General features: G+C 45.5%; 1 protein-coding gene across 2 annotated transcripts in view; it reads left to right on the forward strand.

Moving 5' to 3' along the window:
* The window catches only part of FOXP4 (forkhead box P4), a 107,222-nt gene extending 92,953 nt beyond the window's left edge, over positions 1-14,269 (forward strand). For both annotated transcript variants that reach the window (XM_075335770.1, XM_075335771.1), the window contains 3 exons: positions 7,524-7,590; positions 10,817-10,971; positions 11,099-14,269. In XM_075335770.1, the coding sequence (XP_075191885.1) occupies positions 7,524-7,590; positions 10,817-10,971; positions 11,099-11,234 (358 nt within the window). In that variant the 3' untranslated portion in view covers positions 11,235-14,269. The remainder of the gene's footprint in view (positions 1-7,523; positions 7,591-10,816; positions 10,972-11,098) is intronic.
* Positions 14,270-24,338: the final 10,069 nt, after the last annotated feature.

The raw sequence follows: 24,338 nt of genomic DNA on the forward strand, positions 1-24,338 counted from the left end.
CTTTCAAAGGCCGTCCAGGCCGTGGAAGGCTAACAGTAGTTCCATAAGCCTTCCACTTCCGGATGATGCTCCCAACAGTGGAGACAGGTAGGCCCAACTCCTTGGAAAGGGTTTTGTACCCCTTGCCAGCCTTGTGACCCTCCACGATCTTGTCTCTGATGGCCTTGGAATGCTCCTTTGTCTTTCCCATGTTGACAAAGTATGAGTGCTGTTCACAAGTTTGGGGAGGGTCTTAATTAGTCAGAAAAGGCTGGAAAAAGAGATAATTAATCCAAACATGTGAAGCTCATTGTTCTTTGTGCCTGAAATACTTCTTAATACTTTAGGGGAACCAAACAGAATTCTTGTGGTTTGAGGGGTTGAATAATAAATGACCCTCTGAATAAACTTTTCACAATTTAAAAAAAACAATAAAAAAAGAAATAACATTCTTTTTTGCTGCAGTGCATTTCACACTTCCAGGCTGATCTACAGTCCAAATGTCACAATGCCAAGTTAATTCCGAATGTGTAAACCTGCTAAATCTGCAGAGGGTTGAATACTACTTGTAGGCACTGTAGATAGAGAAATAGACCGATAGAAGAATAGATAGAAGGATAGATAGATAGATAGATAGATAGATAGACAGAGTCCCTGTGAGCACACGCTGCATTTCTCACGGTCGGCAGTGAGTTCACATTACCGGCCGTGGGAAATGCCCTGTGGTTACCTCTGCTGTCTCGTTGCGAGGCTGCATTCAGCGCTGTGTCAGTGTCAGTCGCGGCTGGATGCAAGCGTCGCAGGACGTGGATTACGCCGGAGCGGTGTGTTTCGGGGGGGTTAATAAACGGGTGAACCAGGAGCTTTTTTGTGTTTTATTTAAAATAAAGGATTTTTCGGTGTGTGTGTTTTTTCACTTTACTTACGGGTTGATCATGTCAGCTGTCTCATAGACGCTGCATGATCAAGCCTGGACTTTGTGGCGGCCATGCGCCGCCATTAACTCCTTACATTACCTTGATTGCCACTGCATCACGGCAACAAGAAGAGCCGGGGACACTCCGGGACTGTCGCATAATGCATGCGACAGTCCCGGGGCAGCTGCGGCTGATATTCTCGGTTGGGGGAGGGAGACGGGGGACATTAACCCTGCCCCTCGCCCTGCCCAGCCTGAGAATACCGGGCCGCCGCTGTGTGCTTACCTCGGCTGGAAGGTAAAAATACGGCGGAGCCCACGTGTTTTGTTTTCTATACTTCCGTTTGCTTTCTATGTGTATTCTATATGTCTGTGTCTGTGTTCTATGTCTGTGTCTGTGATCTGTGTGTGTTTACTCTCTGCTCCGCTTCCTCTTCCTGGCATAATGACATCACTTCCCTGCAAACCGCAGGCAGCGATGTACATTACCGCAGGTAAACTGCAAAATACCACAGGGAATAACGCAGGAAAATGCAGTGAACTGCACAGAATTTGCTGCCTGCGTTATTCCCTGCGGGATTTCACGATTACATTGGAGTCAATGTAGTTACAGTGCCTACAAGTAGTATTCAACCCCCTGCAGATTTAGCAGGTTTGATAAGATGCAAATAAGTTAGAGCCTGCAAACTTCAAACAAGAGCAGGATTTATTAACAGATGCATAAATCTTACAAACCAACAAGTTATGTTGCTCAGTTAAATTTTAATAAATTTTCAACATAAAAGTGTGGGTCAATTATTATTCAACCCCTAGGTTTAATATTTTGTGGAATAACCCTTGTTTGCAATTACAGCTAATAATCGTCTTTTATAAAACCTGATCAGGCCGGCACAGGTCTCTGGAGTTATCTTGGCCCACTCCTCCATGCAGATCTTCTCCAAGTTATCTAGGTTCTTTGGGTGTCTCATGTGGACTTTAATCTTGAGCTCCTTCCACAAGTTTTCAATTGGGTTAAGGTCAGGAGACTGACTAGGCCACTGCAACACCTTGATTTTTTCCCTCTTGAACCAGGCCTTGGTTTTCTTGGCTGTGTGCTTTGGGTCGTTGTCTTGTTGGAAGATGAAATGACGACCCATCTTAAGATCCTTGATGGAGGAGCGGAGGTTCTTGGCCAAAATCTCCAGATAGGCCGTGCTATCCATCTTCCCATGGATGCAGACCAGATGGCCAGGCCCCTTGGCTGAGAAACAGCCCCACAGCATGATGCTGCCACCACCATGCTTGACTGTAAGGATGGTATTCTTGGGGTCGTATGCAGTGCCATCCAGTCTCCAAACGTCACGTGTGTGGTTGGCACCAAAAATCTCGATCTTGGTCTCATCAGACCAGAGAACCTGGAACCAGTCTGTCTCAGAGTCCTCCAAGTGATCATGAGCAAACTGTAGACGAGCCTTGACATGACGCTTTGAAAGTAAAGGTACCTTACGGGCTCGTCTGGAACAGAGACCATTGCGGTGGAGTACGTTACTTATGGTATTGACTGAAACCAATGTCCCCACTGCCATGAGATCTTCCCGGAGCTCCTTCCTTGTTGTGCTTGGGTTAGCCTTGACTCTTCGGACAAGCCTGGCCTCGGCACGGGTGGAAACTTTCAAAGGCCGTCCAGGCCGTGGAAGGCTAACAGTAGTTCCATAAGCCTTCCACTTCCGGATGATGCTCCCAACAGTGGAGACAGGTAGGCCCAGCTCCTTGGAAAGGGTTTTGTACCCCTTGCCAGCCTTATGACCCTCCACGATCTTGTCTCTGATGGCCTTGGAATGCTCCTTTTGTCTTTCCCATGTTGACCAAGTATGAGTGCTGTTCACAGGTTTGGGGAGGGTCTTAATTAGTCAAAAAAGGCTGGAAAAAGAGATAATTAATCCAAACATGTGAAGCTCATTGTTCTTTGTGCCTGAAATACTTCTTAATACTTTAGGGGAACCAAACAGAATTCTTGTGGTTTGAGGGGTTGAATAATAAATCACCCTCTGAATAAACTTTTCACAATTTAAAAAAAAAAGAAATAACATTCTTTTTTGCTGCAGTGCATTTCACACTTCCAGGCTGATCTACAGTCCAAATGTCACAATGCCAAGTTAATACCGAATGTGTAAACCTGCTAAATCTGCAGGGGGTTGAATACTACTTGTAGGCACTGTAAATCCCGCAGCGACTTGCGGAAAAGAAGTGACATGTAATTGTTTTTGCTGCGGGAATCCCGCAGCAAAACATGCAGCTGTCAAATTCCGCTTAGTGCGCACAGGATTTCTTTTTTCCCATAGGATTTGCTGGTGATTCCCTGCAGAGATGTTATGAACATTTTCTGCAGCGAAATATGCAGCAAATCCGAAACAAATCCGCGGCAAAAACCGGCAAGTGCGCACAGGGCCTTATGAAGTTTTTTGTTTTTGCACCTGACCTGGGACCCCGTCTTCTTCAATTTTTCTATGCCTTTTTCCAAGTCAATTCATTGGATCATCTGATATTGCATCCATTTTTGGCTAAATTGCCCTATTTAAATGTTCTGACTTGAGGGCTGCAAATCTCCCTATTCATTATCTGTACTATTACTTCTTACAGTGGGGAAAGTAAGTATTTGATACAGTACCGATTTCGCGAGTTTTCCCTCCTACAAAGAATGGAGAGGTCTGTAATTTTTATCGTAGGTACACTTCAACTATTACAGAGAGAATAAAAAAAAATCCAGAAAATCACTTTGTATTTCTAAATAATTAATTTGTATTTTATTGCATAAAATAAGTATTTGATCACCTACCAACCAGGAAGAATTCTGGCTCTCATAAACCTGTTATATTTTCTTTAAGAAGCTCCTACTCTGCACTCATTACCTTTGTTAATTGCACATATTTGAATTCATTACCTGTATAAAAGACATCTGTCCACACAATCAATTACACTCCAACCACTCCACCATGGCCAAGATCAAAGAGCTGTCTAAGGACACCAGGGACAAAATTATAGACTTGCACAAGACTAGGATGGGCTACCGGTAAATAGGCAACCAGCTTGGTGAGAAGGCAACAAATGTTGGCACAATTGTTAGAAAATGGAAGAAACACAAGATGACTGTTAATCTTTCTCAGTCTGGTACGCCATGCAAGATCTCTCCTCGTAGGGTATGGATGATTCTGAGAAAGGCTAACGCATGTCTAAGACCATTTGAAGTTCGCCATTAACCATCTGGATGATCCAAAGGAGGCATGGGAGAAGGTCATGTCAGATGAGACCAAAATAGAACTTTTTGGTATTGACTCCACTCAATATTTGGAGGAATAAGAAGGATGAGTACAACGCCAAGTACACCATCCCAACCATGAAGCATGGGGGGTGGAAACCTCATACTTTGGGGGTGCTTTTTCTGCAAAGGGGATCGGGCAACTGCACTGTAGGAGAGGAGCATGGACGGGGTCATGTATCGCGAGATTTTGGCCAGCAACCTCCTTCACTCAGTAAGAGGATTAGAGATGTGTCGTGGCTGGGTCTTCCAGCATGACAATGTCCCGAAACACACAGCCAGGGTAACTAAGGAATGGCTCCTTAAGAAGCATTTCAAGGTCCTGAAGTGGCCTAGCCAGTCTCCAGACCTGACCCAATAGAAATGCTTTGAAGGGAGCTGAAACTCAATGTTGCCAAGTCACAGCTCAGAAACCTGAAAGATCTAGAGAAGATCCGTATGGAGGAGTGGGCCAAAATCCCTGCTGCGGTGTGTGCAAATTTGGTCAAGAACTACTGGAAACATCTGACCTCCTGTAATTACAATCAAAAGTTTCTATACCAAATATTAACTTCTGTTTTTCTATTGTATCAAATACGTCATGCAATAAAATGCTGATTAATTATTTAAAAATTATACAATGTGATTTTCTGGATTTTTTTTTCATCCTGTCACAGTTGAAGTGTACCTACAATAAAATTTACAGATGGTGGGAAACCTTGTAAAATCGTCAGAGTATCAAATACTTATTTTCTCCACTGTATGTCAAGAAAGGGTTATTATTATTATTATTATTATTATTATTATTATTATTATTATTATTATTTATAGAGCACCAGTAATTCCATGGTGTTGTACATGAGAAGGGGGTAATCCACTATTGGGTTTGACTTCAAAAGCTTCATAAAAAAAACTGCATCAAAATGGCACAAGTGATGGCATCCACAGGGTATAAATGAAATTTTACTTGCAAAAACAGTGCTCAGTACCAACACACTGCAGGTCGGCTTAGATGTCCGGCGCGGTTAGGCTATGTGCCCACGGGAGCTTGCTTCTGTGGATGTATCCGCAGGTACGGCCGGAGGTTTCCCGCAGCTGCCCGCCGGCATCCGTAGCTATTTTTAGCTGCGGTAGTACAGCGGAATAGCTGCGGTAAAACTGCGGATATTCATGCGATTTACCTGCGGACGTCCCGGCCTCTATCTTCATAGTGGAGGGCCGGGATTTCCGCAGGTAATTCCGCAGGAATAATTGACATGCAGTTACGTGCAGCTGCAGGACATATGCAGCATGTTCTGCAGCCGCACATACCGCAGCATGGACACAGACACTCCCCATATCCCATAGGATAACATGGGGAATGTCTGTACATGCTGAAACCTGTGAATTTATCTAGAAAATCCAGATAAATCCGCAGGTTTTCCGCTGCAAAATCCGCAGAAGCAAGCTCCCGTGGGCACATAGCCTTACTTTCCTAAAAGGCAGAATTCAGTCATCGAACCAAGTCTCCTTCTGCGCTCTCCTGCATCTTTCTAGAGGAGTTCAGGTAATTTCACTCACAATTTAAAGCAGATCCAACCCCAAAATCCACATTATAAAAATCAAATTACTGCAGGAAATATGAAGCGACAGGTCACTTCTTTGCTGCAGATTGACATTGCCTGTGCAATTTGCTCCAAACGTGAAATTATCAAGTGAAAGGGCTGCAAAAAAACACTTCAAAGATCGGGTCAGATCTAAAAACACTGTAAAACAAAAAACTCCTAAAACCACATATCTAAGGCTGGGTACACAGTGTCTTCTTGTTGAGATGTCTGAATAGAAACTGAGTGAAGCAGTTTAAGATTTGGAGAGTTTCTACTCCAAAAACTGCTGAAAAAACCCTTTATGTGCTGTGAGCTTCTATTTTGCGGAATCCTTCCATCACCCAATTTAGGCTGCTTTCACACATCCGTTTTTTGCTGAACAGCACAATACGGCACTTTGCAGAAAAACCGCAACCGGGTTTTTTTGCCGCCGGTTGCGTTTTTTCCGCATAGACTTGCATTAGCTCCGTATTGTGCCGCATGGCCTTGTGTTGCGTCCGGTTTTTGCCGGATGTGGCATATTTAGCCCATGCGACGACCGGATGGAACGTTGCCTGGCACTTTTTTTGTGCTGCGAAAAAACCGCATCGCGCCGGATCCAGCGCGATTTTACAATGCAAGCCTATGGACGCCGGATGCGGCGTCCTGCGGCAAAAACTGCATCCGGCCACCGGATGCAGTTTTTTGAACTGCGCATGCTCAGTAACAAGCCACACCCATCAAAAAACGGACGGGCCGCATGGAACGTATGCAACGGATCCGTTTTTTTCGACGCATCCGTTGCATAGGTTTTTGAGCCGGATTGTGCCTGATGCAAAAAAAAAAAAATGATGTGTGAAAGCAGCCTTAGGCTTCTGCCACACTCACGTGAAATTCACGCACGTGCCGAGAGACACGTATTTTCCCTGCGTGTTGCGTGCAGGTAAGTACGTGTCTCTGGTACGTGCGTGACACGTGTGTTCTACGTGTGCTATCCGCGATAGCACACGTAGAACCGGTAATTATTATACTCACCTGGTCCTTCCTGATGTCCGCGCTGCTGTCCGTGGTGCTGATCCTCGGTCTCCAGCCCTCCCGTCTCCCCGCTGCTGCTGCTGCCAGGCAGTGAAGTAAATATTCAATGAGAATAATGAGCGGCGGTCGGCAGCAAGAGGCGGCAGCGGCAGAGACAGGAGGGCTGGAGAAGGTGAGTTAATGTTTTGGTTTTTTTTCACTGACATGTGTGTGTTTTCTCCGGCGCGTGTCACACGGGACCGCATCCACACTACACCCGTGTGGTACGGATGTGGGCCGTGTGACACCCGTGCTGCCGGTGAAAAAACGGACATGTCAGCGCTTTGAAAAACGCACACACGTACAAACGCACATGGACACACGTTCCGTGTGGTTTTACGTGTGTGTGCCTGCTACCATAGGGTAGCATTGCTGTACGTGTACGTGTCTCCGTGCCGCCGGTACGTGTAAAAAATGACAAACACGTGCCAGCGGCACGGATGTGTGGCGCTAGCCTTACTGAAACCCATGCTTCAGGGAAAAGCGGCTTTAACATGCAGCACTAGCCATTCCCAGCAGATGGCAGTAGAGATACACTTCTTTTTCAATCTTACACACAGAAAAGTACTGAGCCTTGAGGTGACATTATGAAGATTGGGAAATGATTACATTGTTACACATGGATGCTGATTAATAATTTGTACTGATTTCTAAGCTGTTACAAGGATTATTTTTCAAATCTTAATTTTGTTTTTACCACTTTGAATTCTTCCAGGAGCCCAACCCTTGTTAAGAATATGATTTCAGGCCTTGGCTATGGAGCCCTAAATGCAAGCTACCAGGTGAGATGAAAGCTTTGTGATCCCATTGACTTTACAGGTGATCGGAACAGATATTTTACCAATGGCCATTTTTAGTTTTCCTTCTCTTCTTTTAAGAGCCATAACTTGTATTTTTCCATTGACATAGCAGTAATAGAGCTTCTTTTTTGTAGGACAAGCTTCAGATTGGAATCACAGCATTCACTTTAGCAAAGCATGTACTGGAAAAAAACAAAAAAAAACAATTCCGCCATTTATTTATTTATTTGGTGTTCATTATATTGTAAAATTGACCAGGCATCATGAATCTCCAGGTCAAAACGATTACAGCAATGCCAAACTTGAAACTTACTATAAAGAAAACCTAAACGTTTATCACCATTTTTTAAAAACAATTGTTTTATTTTTGTTTCCATGGAGCTGGGTTTTTTGGGTGTTTTTCGTTTGTTTGGTTTTTTTGCATGGAAGCTGATGTTATTAGAGATACTAATTAGTTGTACATAAAACGGATTGATTCGTTATTTCGTTTTTTGTTTTTTTTAAAAGTATGGTGACAGAAAAACTCCGATTTTGGCATTTTGAGTTTTTTTCTTTCTGCATGGTGTTTATTTCTTATAGGTTGAGTAATTTTAGATTTTGGTATATTAAATATTTACAGACTTTAATTCTAAAAAAAAAAGAGCAAGACAAGTGACAAATGGTTGGACACTGTCATCCAGCATACACAGGCAGAAGATAAAGATCCATAATGGCCAACCACCTAGTCAGCCAATATCTGTGGTCAGCTGCATATGTTTTAGGCTATGTTCGCACTCTGCGTCGAGGTAGTTGCAGTTCTAAACGCATGCTCTGGCAGAAATTGCTTTTGCCAAAGTTGCTTTTGACCACGAAAACGCGATAAATACACGTGCTTATTTACCGCGTTTTAGCCGCGTTTTTAGCGCTTTTTACATGCTTTTCCATTGCTTAAAGACAGATGTGTTTTGATTACAAACACACTACTAAATACTACTAAAGTTTTAACATACAAACACTATGAAAAAAGGAAAAAAAAATGAAAACAAATATAATTTTATAAATCATAACGAAAATAGTTTTATTTAATATAATGATAGCGGTTTTATACTGTTTATGGCTAAAATAATAATAAATTACTATTTGTCATTAATTTAATTGTCGGACTATGTGTGTGTATGAAGGGACATATCATTCCATGATTTTGATATCATAAACGCATGCTTTCTGCAGCTAAAAAGCAGGTAAAACGCTGGAATTTTGATGTTGCTTGCTTTTTGCAACTTCTCATTGACTTCAATGTTAGCAAAACGCAGCCCAAATGGCAAAAACAATTTTTCATGCTGCCTCTTTGAACGCTGAGTTTTTGCCCAAAATTATGCAAATTAAATGCAGCGTTTTGAACAGCAAAGTGCGGGCAAGAAATTCCTATTTCCCATAGACTGCTGGAAAATCAAAACGCATGCATTTTGGCATGAACACGCTGCAGTTCAAAACGCTGCGGAAACGCAGGTAAAAATGCAAAGTGCGGACATAGCCTTAAGCTACCATCAGTCTATGTTAATTCTCCCATATTCCATGTCTTTCTGTATCTTGTAGTGTTTAGTTTACTGTTTAATTGCAGTGGGATAAAATTACTTTTTTCTTTGTGTTTGAGTAAATCCAATGGGTCCAATTCCTTAAGACTTGCGTTGTGTACACCATTCTTAATTATGGGGGTGCAGGAGGAAGATGTGATTAACATATTAAGCACTTAATGGCTTCTTATCACTGGTGTGAAATGTTACTTCAATCAATGGACTGGAGTGACATTTCTGGGGTAAATCACACTCCGACTCTTGATTCATTTATCTGGTGGGTTTTGTCCTACACCGTCGCGCCCTTAGCTTTGGCAGAGCCTGCTGAAATTGGCCAAAACCACTAAAAGTAACACAATATTTTTTGCTCAACTTCTTGTTGTGCAAAAATTTTTCTCCATTTGGGTACGGTTCCACGGATGAGTGAGCATCAGAAGCGATATGCTAATGACCCTCTGCTGCGGGCATCAGCCGAGGATCATGTGACTGTGATCTTGCGATTGTATCACAGCTGAGGAGAAGAGGGATGAGCACTCCATCTCCTCCGCTGCCTGTCTCTGCGTATATCGCACTATGCTCGGATGACACAATACAGTGCAAAGTATCACACACTCCCTTAGACTTGTATGGGGGTGTGTGAGCCAAGACTCACTGCCAGACGCAGCATGCTGCGATTCATTCCGTATGCCGATATGGCATGAGAAATCAATCGCAGACGGACACTGCCCCATAGTTTTACACTAGAGTGAGAGCAATCTGATGTTTTATCAGATTGCACTCATCCGTGCAAAACGCAAGTGAAACTGTACCCTTTGAAGGTGTTCTGTGCATTTACTCTAGTGAAAACACCTTCATGATTTGCATCATGACGCAGACAATCATTTACACCTTCCCACCTGCTTCTTTAGAAGTGAGGAGATAAAAGGAAAACAAGCAGGTGGGAAGGTGTATGGAAATGATGGGCTATGCCATGATGTGCGAGCGCCTGTACTTGGTTTGAACAGTGATTCTGTGCTGACAGCGTCACTTAAAAAAAAAAAAAACAAGAATCTACAATCAGTGTAAGGACATTGACACATACATCTGTAATAACCCGCCACATGGTGTTTAACCTTGGGGGTACAATACAGGCTGATACCAATCTGAGTGTCATATGACACTGGTCAGTAATATGTACTGGTGTATAGTCTCTATTAGCACACATGAATTTTCAGTACTCTCTACTTAAGTATTGAATATTTACATGAGCAAATAATGTTTACAACTGAGTTTTTACACGATTACGTTACTACTCATAGGGCTGATTCACACATAGTGCTACCTGTTTTTTCAGATACCACTCGTACCTATCACAGTCTATGGGGCTGTTCACGTTAGATTTTTTCACGGACCAAGTGGTTCATGCAAATCTCAGGAGACTTGTCCGATATTAGTCTGAGTATCAGATCAAAATCACCAATGCAAGTGTATGAGTCAGTGAAAAAATCTGAGAAATTTTATTTTCTTATCAGTTAAAAAAACTGATGGAACTACGACCAAACTCTGATGAAAATAACTGATGAAACTCAGTCCGTTTTTTTTTTTTCTTTACGTAAAAGAAAGCAATGTGATGTCTGAATGAGGCCTTACACTTTTCTGACTTTTCTCCAACCCAGGCTGCCCTGGCAGAAAGCAGTTTCCCTCTGCTGAACAGCCCACCGCTGCACAACAGTTCAGGCAGTGGAATCCATGGTGGACATGATGACGTTACCAGCACTGGGGAACCTGGGAACAGTAATGGGAGCAGCCCGCGCCTTTCTCCTCAATACAGGTAATAAGAATTGCCCAAATTCTGCTCAGGCTGCGCTGTTTCCCATAATGTTGGCGTTTTAGGGAATCTGAATAGTGGGGCACCCCAATTTATGTCTTACTAATTATTTACCTATTTGTCCTTGTAGTCAGTCTGTTCATGTTAAAGAAGAGCCGACTGAAGAGGACGTCAGACCTGCCTCTCTCGCTGTTACTAACCAGAACACAGTGCTACCGGAAGACCATGACTTGGAACCAGAGACAGCTATGGAAGATTTGCCCTAATAGCTTTAGTGCCCATGTGTTACCTCCCTTGCCCCAAAGTCCAGCACTTCCATCAGAGACCAACTTGACCCTTTTACCCCAAACTTTGTTCAGTTAAAACTGAATGAGACTTGAACGTGACTTTATACAACCCCTAGGGTCTTCCTCAGTTTGGCAGCACTTCAGTGACTTGTGGACAGAAGAGGAATGTCCCACAATCCTTTTCTCACGAAGCAGACATAGAATGGACACTGACACTATATGGCCAGATATTAACAGTAAAGGGACATTTCTGTTTTCTTACCCCTTCTGCACATTATGGGAAGTTTGGACGCCTTTTAAAGATGGCTCTGAGGAGCATGCCTGGACTTCTCTCTCCGTCCCACTGAGCAATTAGGACTGGATGTCCTCATCAAATTACCTATTTTCTAGCGCTTTTGTCTGGTCACTTCTAAAGGTACCAAAAACCCAGACTTTATTTATTTTCATTGCTTGTTTTGGATCAATGTTACTGCTGGCATTCTTCACACAAACGTGAGCATATGGTACGTACACTGACGAGTCCAGACAAATCCATACCGAATACACACTTGACTTGTAGACAAATGCACACATGGAGGACTATCAGATGTCGTGCTGCTTGTGCCTTGGAAGGAACATGGGCACCACAAATGAGGACAAATGTTTCTTCTGTCTACAAAAAAAAAATCATGAATTCCTGGACTTGTCAGCACTTCAAAAACTTTCCAAATATTTTTTATACTAGTTAAATATATTGCTCCAGGAATAGTGCAACAAGTCATAAAGGTGATTATATCACTTTGGCTGAAAATCAGTTGATAATGCTCTTTTACAATACAGCCCGTGGTCTCCATTCAAAGGCGGCACACGCAGCACTTAAAGGCCTTCATCGCTGTCTGTGATCAGTGGTGTATTGTGCTAGTTACTTTTGTGTAAAGATGGTTTCTTTGTTGGCTTACTAGTAATATAGTGGCACAAAGGTGCCTAGCCTTATCCAGTTTGGATTGGCCTGTACAATACAATGCTCTTAATGGAAATCTGTCACCAGGGTTTTTGCTACCCTCACTGAGATCAGCATGATGTAGGGGTAGAGACTCTTATCCTAGATATGTGTTACTTGCTGGGCTGCTTGCTGCAGTTTTGATAAAATAACTGTTATAGCTACTTGATCTGCAGCAACTAAACATTAGATTTCAAGGGGTTGTCCACTACTTGGACAACTCCTTCTCCTTCCCCTTGTTCGCTCCAGAAAAAAAATAAGCACTGGAACCGCAGCCGCACCAGAGGTGATTATAGACTTATTTATCTTTACGAGTGAGTAGGGTTGTCCAGGTAGTGGACATCCCCTTTATATGCTGAGGTCTGTAGTCGTGCCCACACCATCGATTGACAGCTTTCTGCCTGTGCAGTGTACGTAGGAAGCAGTTTATCAGTAGTGGTGGTGGGATTGCACAGAGCTTATGAATATGGATGACTACATGGCAGCGAGTTTACCAGTCCTTTAATGATTATCACCTACTGATAAAATAGTGATTTTATCAAAGGTACAGCAAACAGCCCAGTAAGTGACACATCACTGGAATCAGGGTTTCTGCCCCTACGTTATCCTGCTCTCAGATTACATGGAAAAACACTAGTGATAGATTCCCTTTTAAATTAATATTATTATTACGGCATGATCCGTTCAGTAACATCAGGCGCTATGTCTTCATGCTAAGAGGTTTACTTTATTTGGGACCAATTATGTTGCGTATATGGTGAACACAACCAAACTCTAGAATTCATTATTTCTTTCTGTGACACACGCGCAGTACATGTACATATAGAATCCCTGTTATTTTCCATCACTACAAAGCCTGTCGAAATTCAGAAAAAACTGCTTCCTTTTATGTGCACGTGGCAACATTTCCCACAGTTCCTATATAAGCGAGAGGGTAGTAGGACCCTTCCTCCTGTGTGCTGCATCCTCCTATGCCTCCCCGACCAAAGATACCTCTTCATGCCAAATAAACCAAAACCACCTCTTGCTTTGGCTTTATGGTCCTGGTACAAGTATGGAGGTTACCCTAAGCCAAAGGTACTTGTGTATCAATAACCGATAACGAGACTCTTCATCGTGCCCCCCACACTCCCAATGTTGGAGCCCAACCTCGCCTTGCGCTTTATGTCATTGACCTGCATATGTACATTGTGAGGCCTGGCGTTGCATCCGTTGCGGCCATCCCGCACTTTGTGCAGACATCTATTGATTGTGGTAACATTTGATGATTGTGTATGTTTGTAGACAGACTAGAAAAAGTAATAATTTTAATCACATATTGTAGCTGGAATGTGTGTTACACACTGATAATGTTGTGGCCAGATACACTACGTGTGCAAGTTGTTGAATGTGCATTTTTTATTTTTATTTTTTACATTTAAAAAGTATTTCTGTTCAGTGTTTAATGATGTAATTGGCATTGTGTGTCCCCTGCCATGGGTGAGAGGACGTCTACACTACAGCCCATTCCCTGTGTCCTTCCCCATGGAGGTGCCCATATATTGTGTCACTATGCTGCTGGCGGTGGGAGGAGGAAGAGAAGACAAAAGGCAGGAATTGTTACCTCAACAGTGCAGAGGTCTCTGTATAAAGGATCCAACACTGTGCCGGCATCACGTGTGCGCCTGGTACAGAATCCTCGTGTACAATAGGTTCTAGGTGCATGAAACAAATATGTATGGACATTGGCATATAAAATGCAATAAATATAATTCTGTCACAGATCTGTTACTTGTGTAAGCAAAGAAACATGGTGCACTGCAAGTCCTCTTGTATTTAGGAAAAAGGAAAAGAAAATAATACATCAGCTACTACACTATACTACAAAACCAAGAAGATGAAATACAAAGAATGATGTTTGCATGTCTCTGAACCGGTATCCCCGACAGACAAATATAGGATAATCCGGCGCAAAAAAAACTAAAAATCCATCAAAATACAATTAATAAAAATAGCTACCGTGTTTTCCTGAAAATACGACAGGGTCATATATTATTTTTTGCTCCAAAATGGCTATTTTCAGGGGATTTTTTTTTTCCCTGAACATTAATCCATATTTATTCTTCAACAAAAATAAAATCAACATTTATTCAAATATAATCATATCACATTCTGTTACATCAGCATAACAATCCAAACCCTGTGTGTATCTATCTATCATCTATCTAGACACACGCACCAGCCTGTCTCCGCTTCAGTTTTAGACTCCTGCAACTAAGAGGACTTTGGTCACATGACATGATGTCACAAAGGTCCTTAAGCAGTCTTATCATCATGATATAAACACTGGGGCCCCTAGGAGAATGGTGGCCATTTGAAATTGCCCAACCGGCTCTCCCTTCTCCATAATCCCAGTCCAACATACAAGCCTGTCTCCTGCTCAGTTCCTTTAAACTCGTACAATTAAGAGACCTTTGATTACATCATGTCACATGACTGTGAAGTCATCAAAAGTCCTTACACAATCTGAACCTTGGAATACAGCTGCTGAAGTTCCTAAGAGAGTAGGGCCCATGAGAAATTGCCCAGTTCTACTCCCCCTAACGCCGACCCTGGCTGTAACTAGGGCTTATTTTAGGAGTACGCCTTATTTCTTTGTCGCTCCATTGGGAGACCCAGACAATTGGGTGTATAGCTTCTGCCTCCGGAGGCCACACAAAGTATTACACTTAAAAGTGTAAGCCCCTCCCCTCTGCCTATACACCCCCCCGTGCATCACGGGCTCCTCAGTTTTTATGCTTTGTGTTGAAGGAGGCACACTTCCATGCAAGCTCCACAATTTAGTCAGCAGCAGCTGCTGACTATATCGGATGGAAGAAAAGAGGGCCCATAACAGGGCCCCCGGCATGCTCCCTTCTCACCCCACTCTGGTCGGCGGTGCTGTTAAGGTTGAGGTACCCATTGCGGGTACAAAGGCTGGAGCCACATGCTGTTTTCCTTCCCCATCCCTTAGGGGCTCTGGGTGAAGTGGGATCCTAACCGGTCACCATGCTCTGGGACCGGGCTCCCTCCGCAGCCCCTGGAGGAATCTGCTGGACAGGAGCCGGGTATCATCAGGGACAAGGCCCTGCTACTCTGAGGTACTCTGTGTCCCCTTGGGGACGGCGCATAGAGCGCCTGTGTTATGGACGCTGCAGCAGCTGCTGGGTGTGTTGGTGCGCCGGGACTACCGCGCTGACCGCGCTTGTTTGCCGGCCGCGCTTATAACTATAGTCCCCGGCTTTTGCGGCCTAGTACCGCATACTCCCGCCCCCGGGCCTGCCAGTCAGGGGTAAGGGCGGGATGCTGCACTGGACGTCAGCGCTGAGGGCTGGAGCATACTTAGTATCCTCCTCCCCCCTCACTGAGCACCGTGGGGCACCAGATTCCCGCACTTTCTGAGGCACGCCCACGGCTCCCTCCTCCTTTCAGAACGCTGGCAGCCATTCCTATCAGCACGTCTGACGCTGGAGATCTTCAGAGGGGAGACACACCGAGCTCCACAGCTCTGGGAGGCCCAGGCAGGGAATCTGGTGGTCACACAACCGCTGAGGGCGGTCGGTAAGCCGCACCTGTTACTAGGTGCTGGCCCCCCGGGTGCCGAAGTGTATATTTATATGCTTATATTGTATACATTTACTCTGTACGGCTGCACTATTTGCTTTTGACTATATACCCTCTCTGATTACGCTAAGAGGAGACAACAGCATGTCGTCCGCAAAAAGCAAGGGTGCCAAGGCACAGGCTTACTTTGCAACCTGTACCTCATGTGCGGCAATGCTACCTGCAGGTTCCACCTACCCTCATTGTGTGCAATGCTCGGCCCCTGTGACACTCACTCAGCCGGAGTCTAAGCCACTGGTGGGACCCTCGGCCCAGGTGGAACCGCCGGCTCCCACTGTCCAGGTGACAGGGACAGAGTTTGCAGTATTTGCTGACAAACTTTCTGAGTCTATGGATAGATGGTCTGCTAAGATACTAGAAGCTTTGCAGTCCAGACCGGTAACACAGGCCCCGGGCACTGTGGAATCATTGCTCCCAGCCCCCCCTCGCTCGGCACAGCAGAGTGCTCCTGGGTCGACTCATAGGTCCCACGGTGAGGACTCCGACACGGACCGCAGTCCCAGACCGACTAAGCGGGCTCGCTGGGAAATTCCCTCGACTTCATCACACTGCTCAGGGTCTCAGCATGAGGACTCTCTGGAGGATGAAGCGGAGGTGGCAGATCAGGGCTCTGATCCTGACGCCGCTCTCAACCTTGATACACCTGAAGGGGACGCCATAGTAAACGACCTTATAGCGTCCATCAATCAGGTGTTAGACCTTTCTCCTCCAGCCCCTCCGATTGAGGAGTCAGCCTCTCAGCAGGAGAAATTCCATTTTAGGTTTCCCAAACGTACACGGAGTGCATTTCTTGATCACTCCGACTTCAGAGATACAGTCCAGAAACACCGAGCTTTTCCGGATAAGCGCTTTACTAAGCGCCTTAATGACACACGTTATCCCTTCCCCTCTGACGTAGTCAAGGGTTGGGCTCAGTGTCCCAAGGTGGATCCTCCAGTCTCCAGACTGGCGGCCAGATCCATAGTTGCAGTGGCAGATGGTACATCATTCAAGGATGCCACTGACAGGCAGATAGAGCTCCTGATGAAATCCATCTATGAGGCTATCGGCGCGTCCTTTGCTCCGGCATTTGCAGCCGTATGGGCACTCCAAGCTATCTCAGCTTGTCAGTCTGAGATTAATGCAGTCACACGTGCCGCTACTCCGCAGGTTGTGTCCTTAACCTCTCAGGCGTCGGCGTTTGCGTCCTACGCCATGAATGCTGTCCTGGACTCTGCAAGCCGTACGGCGGTAGCATCCGCCAATTCAGTGGCAGTCCGCAGGGCCATGTGGCTACGTGAATGGAAGGCAGACTCTGCTTCCAAAAAGTTTTTAACCGGTTTGCCATTTTCTGGCGACCGCCTGTTTGGCGAGCAATTGGATGAAATCATTAAACAATCCAAGGGAAAGGACTCGTCCTTACCCCAGTCCAAACCAAACAGACCTCAACAACGGAAGGTACAATCGAGGTTTCGGTCCTTTCGGCCATCAGCCAGGTCTCAATTCTCCTCGTCCAACAGGCCACAGAAGGAACTCTGATTCATGGCGGTCTAAATCACGTCCTAAAAAGACCGCCGGAGGAACCGCCCCCAAAGCGGCCTCCTCATGACTTTCGGCCTCCCCAAACCGCATCCTCGGTCGGTGGCAGGCTCTCCCGCTTTTGCAACGCCTGGTTGCCACATGTCCAAGACCGATGGGTGAGAGACATTTTGTCTCACGGTTACAGGATAGAGTTCAGTTCTCGTCCTCCGACTCGTTTCTTCAGAACATCTCCGCCCCCCGAGCGAGTCGAGGCTCTTCTTCAGGCGGTGAGCACTCTGAAGGCAGAAGGAGTGGTTATCCCTGTCCCCCTTCAGCAATGGGGTCACGGTTTTTACTCCAACTTGTTTGTGGTGCCAAAAAAGGACGGATCTTTCCGTCCCGTTCTGGACCTCAAACTGCTCAACAGACACGTGAAAACCAGGCGGTTCCGGATGGAATCTCTCCGCTCCGTCATTGCCTCGATGTCCCAAGGAGACTTCCTAGCATCGATCGACATCAGGGATGCTTATCTCCACGTGCCAATTGCACCAGAGCATCAGCGCTTCCTGCGTTTCGCCATCGGGGACGAACACCTTCAGTTTGTGGCACTGCCTTTTGGCCTGGCAACAGCCCCACGGGTCTTCACCAAGGTCATGGCAACAGTGGTAGCAGTCCTACACTCTCAGGGACACTCAGTGATCCCTTACTTAGACGATCTTCTTGTCCAGGCCCCCTCTCGGGTGGCATGCCAACACAGCCTGAACATTGCTCTGGAGACTCTCCAGAGGTTCGGGTGGATCATCAATTTCCCAAAGTCAAAACTGACACCGACCCAATCGCTGACATATCTCGGGATGGAGTTTCATACTCTCCCAGCGATAGTGAAACTTCCGCTGGACAAGCAGCGTTCACTACGGACAGGGGTGCAATCTCTACTTCGAGCCCAGTCGCACCCCTTGAGGCGCCTCATGCACTTCCTAGGGAAGATGGTGGCAGCAATGGAGGCAGTTCCATTTGCGCAGTTTCATCTGCGTCCACTTCAATGGGACATTCTCCGCAAATGGGACAGGAAGTCGACGTCCCTCGACAGGAACGTCTCCCTTTCTCGGGCAGCCAAGGCCTCCCTTCAGTGGTGGCTTCTTCCCACTTCTTTGTCGAAGGGAAAATCATTCCTGCCCCCATCCTGGGCTGTGGTCACGACGGACGCGAGTCTGTCAGGGTGGGGAGCGGTCTTCCTCCACCACAGGGCTCAGGGTACCTGGACTCAGCCAGAGTCCTCCCTTCAGATCAATGTTCTGGAGATAAGGGCAGTGTATCTAGCCCTAAAAGCATTCCAGCCGTGGCTGGAAGGCAGGCAGATCCGAATTCAGTCGGACAACGCCACGGCGGTGGCATACATCAACCACCAAGGCGGCACACGCAGTCGGCAAGCCTTCCAGGAAGTCCGGCGGATTCTGCTGTGGGTGGAAGCCACAGCATCCATCATCTCCGCAGTTCACATCCCGGGCGTAGAAAACTGGGAAGCAGACTTTCTAAGTCGCCAGGGCATGGACGCAGGGGAATGGTCTCTTCACCCGGACGTGTTTCAAGAGATCTGTTGCCGCTGGGGGAAGCCGGACGTCGACCTAATGGCGTCCCGGCACAACAACAAGGTCCCGGCATTCATGGCACGGTCTCAAGATCACAGAGCGCTGGCGGCAGACGCATTAGTTCAAGATTGGTCGCAGTTTCGACTGCCTTATGTCTTTCCTCCTCTGGCACTGCTGCCCAGAGTGTTACGCAAGATCAGGTCCGACTGCCGCCGCGCCATCCTCATCGCCCCAGACTGGCCGAGGAGGTCGTGGTACCCGGATCTGTGGCATCTCACGGTGGGTCAACCGTGGGCACTACCAGACCGACCAGACTTGCTGTCTCAAGGGCCATTTTTCCATCTGAATTCTGCGGCCCTCAACCTGACTGTGTGGCCATTGAGTCCTGGATCCTAGCGTCTTCAGGGTTATCTCAAGAGGTCATTGCCACTATGAGACAGGCCAGGAAACCAACTTCAGCCAAGATCTACCACAGGACGTGGAGGATCTTCTTATCCTGGTGCTCTGATCAGGGTTTTACTCCCTGGCCATTTGCCTTGCCCACTTTTCTGTCATTCCTTCAATCCGGAATGGAAAAGGGTTTGTCTCTCGGCTCTCTTAAGGGACAAGTCTCGGCGCTCTCTGTGTTTTTTCAAAAGCGTCTAGCCAGGCTCCCGCAGGTACGCACGTTCCTGCAGGGGGTTTGCCACATAGTCCCTCCTTACAAGCGTCCGCTAGAACCCTGGGATCTGAACAGGGTGCTAACGGCTCTTCAGAAACCACCTTTCGAGCCAATGAGAGATATTTCTCTATCACGTCTCTCGCAGAAGGTGGTCTTCCTAGTGGCAGTCACATCACTTCGGAGAGTGTCTGAGCTAGCTGCACTGTCATGCAAGGCCCCCTTCCTGGTGTTTCACCAGGACAAGGTGGTTCTGCGTCCGGTTCCGGATTTTCTCCCTAAGGTGGTATCCCCTTTTCATCTCAATCAGGATATCTCCTTACCTTCTTTTTGCCCTCATCCAGTTCACCACTGTGAAAAGGATTTGCACTTGTTAGATCTTGTGAGAGCACTCAGACTCTACATTTCTCGTACGGCGCCCCTGCGCCGCTCGGATGCGCTCTTTGTCCTTGTCGCTGGCCAGCGTAAGGGTTCGCAGGCTTCCAAGTCAACCTTGGCTCGGTGGATCAAGGAACCTATTCTTGAAGCCTACCGTTCTTCTGGGCTTCCGGTTCCGTCAGGGCTGAAAGCCCATTCTACCAGAGCCGTGCGTGCGTCCTGGGCATTGCGGCACCAGGCTACGGCTCAGCAGGTGTGTCAGGCGGCTACCTGGTCGAGTCTGCACACTTTCACGAAACACTATCAGGTGCATACCTACGCTTCGGCAGATGCCAGCCTAGGTAGGCGAGTCCTTCAGGCGGCGATTGCCCACCTGTAGGAAGGGGCCGTGTTACGGCTCTATTACCGAGGTATTCTTTTACCCACCCAGGGACTGCTTTTGGACGTCCCAATTGTCTGGGTCTCCCAATGGAGCGACAAAGAAGAATGGAATTTTGTTTACTTACCGTAAATTCCTTTTCTTCTAGCTCCTATTGGGAGACCCAGCACCCGCCCCTGTTCCCTTCGGGCTGTTGTTCTTTTGTGTACACATGTTGTTCATGTTGAACTGTTCTGGGTTCATGGTTTTCAGTTCTCCGAACATCCTTCGGATTGAATTTACCTTAGACCAATTTATATGTTTCCTCCTTCCTGCTTTTGCACCAAAACTGAGGAGCCCGTGATGCACGGGGGGGTGTATAGGCAGAGGGGAGGGGCTTACACTTTTAAGTGTAATACTTTGTGTGGCCTCCGGAGGCAGAAGCTATACACCCAATTGTCTGGGTCTCCCAATTGGAGCTAGAAGAAAAGGAATTTACGGTAAGTAAACAAAATTCCCTTCATTTCAAGCATTCTCAAAAATTCCTGTAAAATCATGCTAGGGCTTATTTTTTTGGGTAGGTCTTATTTTCAGGTAAACCGGGTACATTAAAAAGAAAGTGGACATGGGGGCAGGAACCCCAGAAGAACACCTTACGTGTTTCAGACAGGTACGTCTTTACACATAGGCATTCCCCCCTTCTTTTCTTTTTACCTATTTGGATTCTGATGGATAAAATAAAATGGATTTTAACATATTTTTGATGCCGGATTATCCTATTTTTGTTTTACCTCTTGTATTTAATTGTTTATGATTGTGGCAAAGATTTTCTGCAGTCCACGGTCCATGAATATTGACACAAGGGTTACATCCAAATATATAGTCCCACAACTCGCAATCTCCAAATTTAGATGACCACATGGGAAATGACAATTTCTCAGACTTGCTTTTATAGTCCTGTGTATTATGATAATCTAGCCAAGTGATATTTTCATGTATTATTTTGTTGTTTATACACCAGTTAGCCACAACATAAAACCACTAGCTGCCAAAACAACAGCGACTCATTGTGGCATAAACTCGAGATGGTTGGAGGTGGTATCAACACCTTCGCAGCTCTTTTGAGTTCTAAACGTTACAAGGTCGGACCTCCATGGATCAGACTTTTTTCGTCACATCCCACAAATAATCAGATTCTGAATTGGGGAATTTGGAGTTCAAGTCAACACCATTACCTGTTTGTTCAGTTCATCAAGCTACCACTTAACTAATTTCTGCAGTGTAACAGGGTGCAATAGTCTACTGAAGAAATGCCATTGCCATAAAGTTGTGTACTTGGTCTGCAACAATGTGAAGATAGTACGTGTAACATCTATGGATGCTAGCAGCTAATGTTTCCTAGCAGAACATTATCCAGAGCATCACGCTGCCTTTGTCTTCTTTTTTCCCATAGTGTATCCTGCTTTTCTTTTCCCCATAGTATATCCCATAGTTTTTTTCCATAGTATTTCCTTGTTCTTTTTTCCCCAATTAACACATGCTTAGTTGAATGAAGTAGAACTAAGTTTACACATTGAGAATTGTTTCTCCATCTACCACTTTTTTTTGTAAGGACTATAGAGGAACTCCTAAAAAGAAAGTTATCGCTTACCCATAGGATGGGGATAGCTTAGAGATTGCTTGGCTGGGACTGATAAGATTGCCAGTGATGCAGAGAATGGGGTTCATGATCCCCAGAAACAGGATATTTACAGTTTTTTTTTGAATGGAGGATAGTTGTTCATGCTCAGTCCTCCCTCCATGGGACTGCCAGTGCAAGCCAAGTACAGCGTTTGTCTATGAGACTGTTGGAAATGGCCAATGAACGGTGCAGAAGTCAAGTAAGCTCACTTCCAATCCATTTAAAAAGGGGCTCTTCAAAGCTCCATCTAGCAGTTGCATATTCAGCCATAGGTAAGTAATCAACTACACCATGCATATGGAATAACTTCATTTTAGGCCATTTCAGTTGATTTTTTTTTTTAAATCAGATAAATTTTTATTGCATTTTAAATTTTTTATAAACATAACAAATTGTGAGGGTATTCCTCACACATACTCCCTCCCCCCACCCTCTTCCAGTCGACAGTCTCACCCCTCCATTCTCTACATCCCTCTTTATTCACATAATGACCTGCCCTCCTTATTTCTCAGCCACTGCGATCTTTCCTTTCCTACCTATAGTCTAAATATCCTATCTTTCAGTAGATCAAATGATGCTAATCCTGGAAAGTCCAGCCACTTGCTCCAGATCTTCTCATATTTAGTTGTTCCCCTTTTAATATAAACATTTTTCTCCATATAAATAATATAATTCACTTTTTCAACAAATTCCTTACGGTGCTTTTTCAGATAGCGAATACAAGGCAATTAGTTTCCTTGCTGCATACAACAATCGTGCCACTGCCAGCTTCTCATGTTCATCCACCCCCACTTCATCCACATAGCCCAGCACACACACCAGCGGGTTCCCCACTTCATCCACATAGCCCAGCACACACACCAGCGGGTTTCTGGGTAGGTCCACTTGCATCACTGATTGAATTAAATTTAACACTGTGATCCAAAACCCTTGTAAACACGGGCATTCCCACAACATGTGCATGATCCCTGCTTCTTCCACAGTACATTTTGGACATTTGGAATCCGTTCTCACTCCCACTTTCTTCATCCACACGGGAGTTCTATATACTCTGTATATAACATATAATTGCGATAGCCGTTTCGCCTCGCTCAGAGATATTTTCATGACATATTGCAAAATAGACTCCCATTTCTCCTCCCCAATTTCTCCCAAATCTTCCACCAACCTTGCATATGCTCCAATTTGTTGCCTCCCAACCGACATGGACAGAAGTCCCCCGTAGACCATCGATATACATCCTGCTGTCCCTCTCTGCGTCCCTAATATATTAATTACACTATCTGATTGTATAACAATTGGTGTTATTCTGTTCTGCGATTCAAATGCATGACGTAGCTGCAGGTATTTATAAAACATACTATGTCCCAGTGGGAAGTCTTTTAGCAGTACTTTAAAAGTCTTAAATATGTTTCCATCCATCACTTGGGAACGGTACCAGATACCAATTCTCCATTGCCCAAATTCATTAAGGGATAAAAATTCCGGAATGTTTGGGTTGTCCCACATGGGGGTATATCTAGTGAACCCGGTTACCTGTCTCACCTGTTTGATCTTACCCCATACTTCATCTATCAACTGTATAGTAGGATATGATGCAGAGTGTGGCCGAAACTTTCCCGCCTCCAGACTTGCCAGCAGAGGACCTTTTCCGATCACATACTGTAATATTTTCCCCGCCGAGGTCTCCAAATCTGTCACACCCCACCCCACCATGTGTTGACTCTGGGCAGCTAAGTAATAGCACCAAGGATTAGGTAGGGCCAGTCCCCCTTCGTCTTTTGGTCTCTGTAAATATTCTAACCTCATCCGTGGGCGCTTCCTTCCCCAGATTAAGCCTCGGAAAATAGAATTTATTTTATAAAACCTATTTTGTGGTAGCCACACCGGGGCGTTATGGAGCACATAGAGCAGTTGGGGCATTAGTATAATTTTAGCTAAGTTGACTCTCCCCACCACCGTAAGGTACAGTTTGGACCAGGCCAGAATCTTTTGTTTGAACTTAAGTAAAAGGGGGGCGAGATTAAGACGTTCATACTCAGTCAGTTTATTGGATATCATAATTCCCAGATATTTAAACTCTGACACCACCTGAACCAGAGCACAAGTCACCACTACATTGGAGGGCATTTCATCTAGTGGCATCAAAACCGATTTGTCCCAATTTATCGTGAGCCCTGATATCCTTCCAAAGTTAGATATGACCCTCATTACCACCTCCAAGGAACTCCCTGCATCTCCCAGAAACAATAATAAATCGTCCGCAAAAGGCCACTTTCTCCTCCACACTCCCATATC

The sequence above is a fragment of the Anomaloglossus baeobatrachus genome, chromosome 2, assembly GCF_048569485.1.
Source record: "Anomaloglossus baeobatrachus isolate aAnoBae1 chromosome 2, aAnoBae1.hap1, whole genome shotgun sequence".
Lineage (NCBI taxonomy): Eukaryota > Metazoa > Chordata > Amphibia > Anura > Aromobatidae > Anomaloglossus > Anomaloglossus baeobatrachus.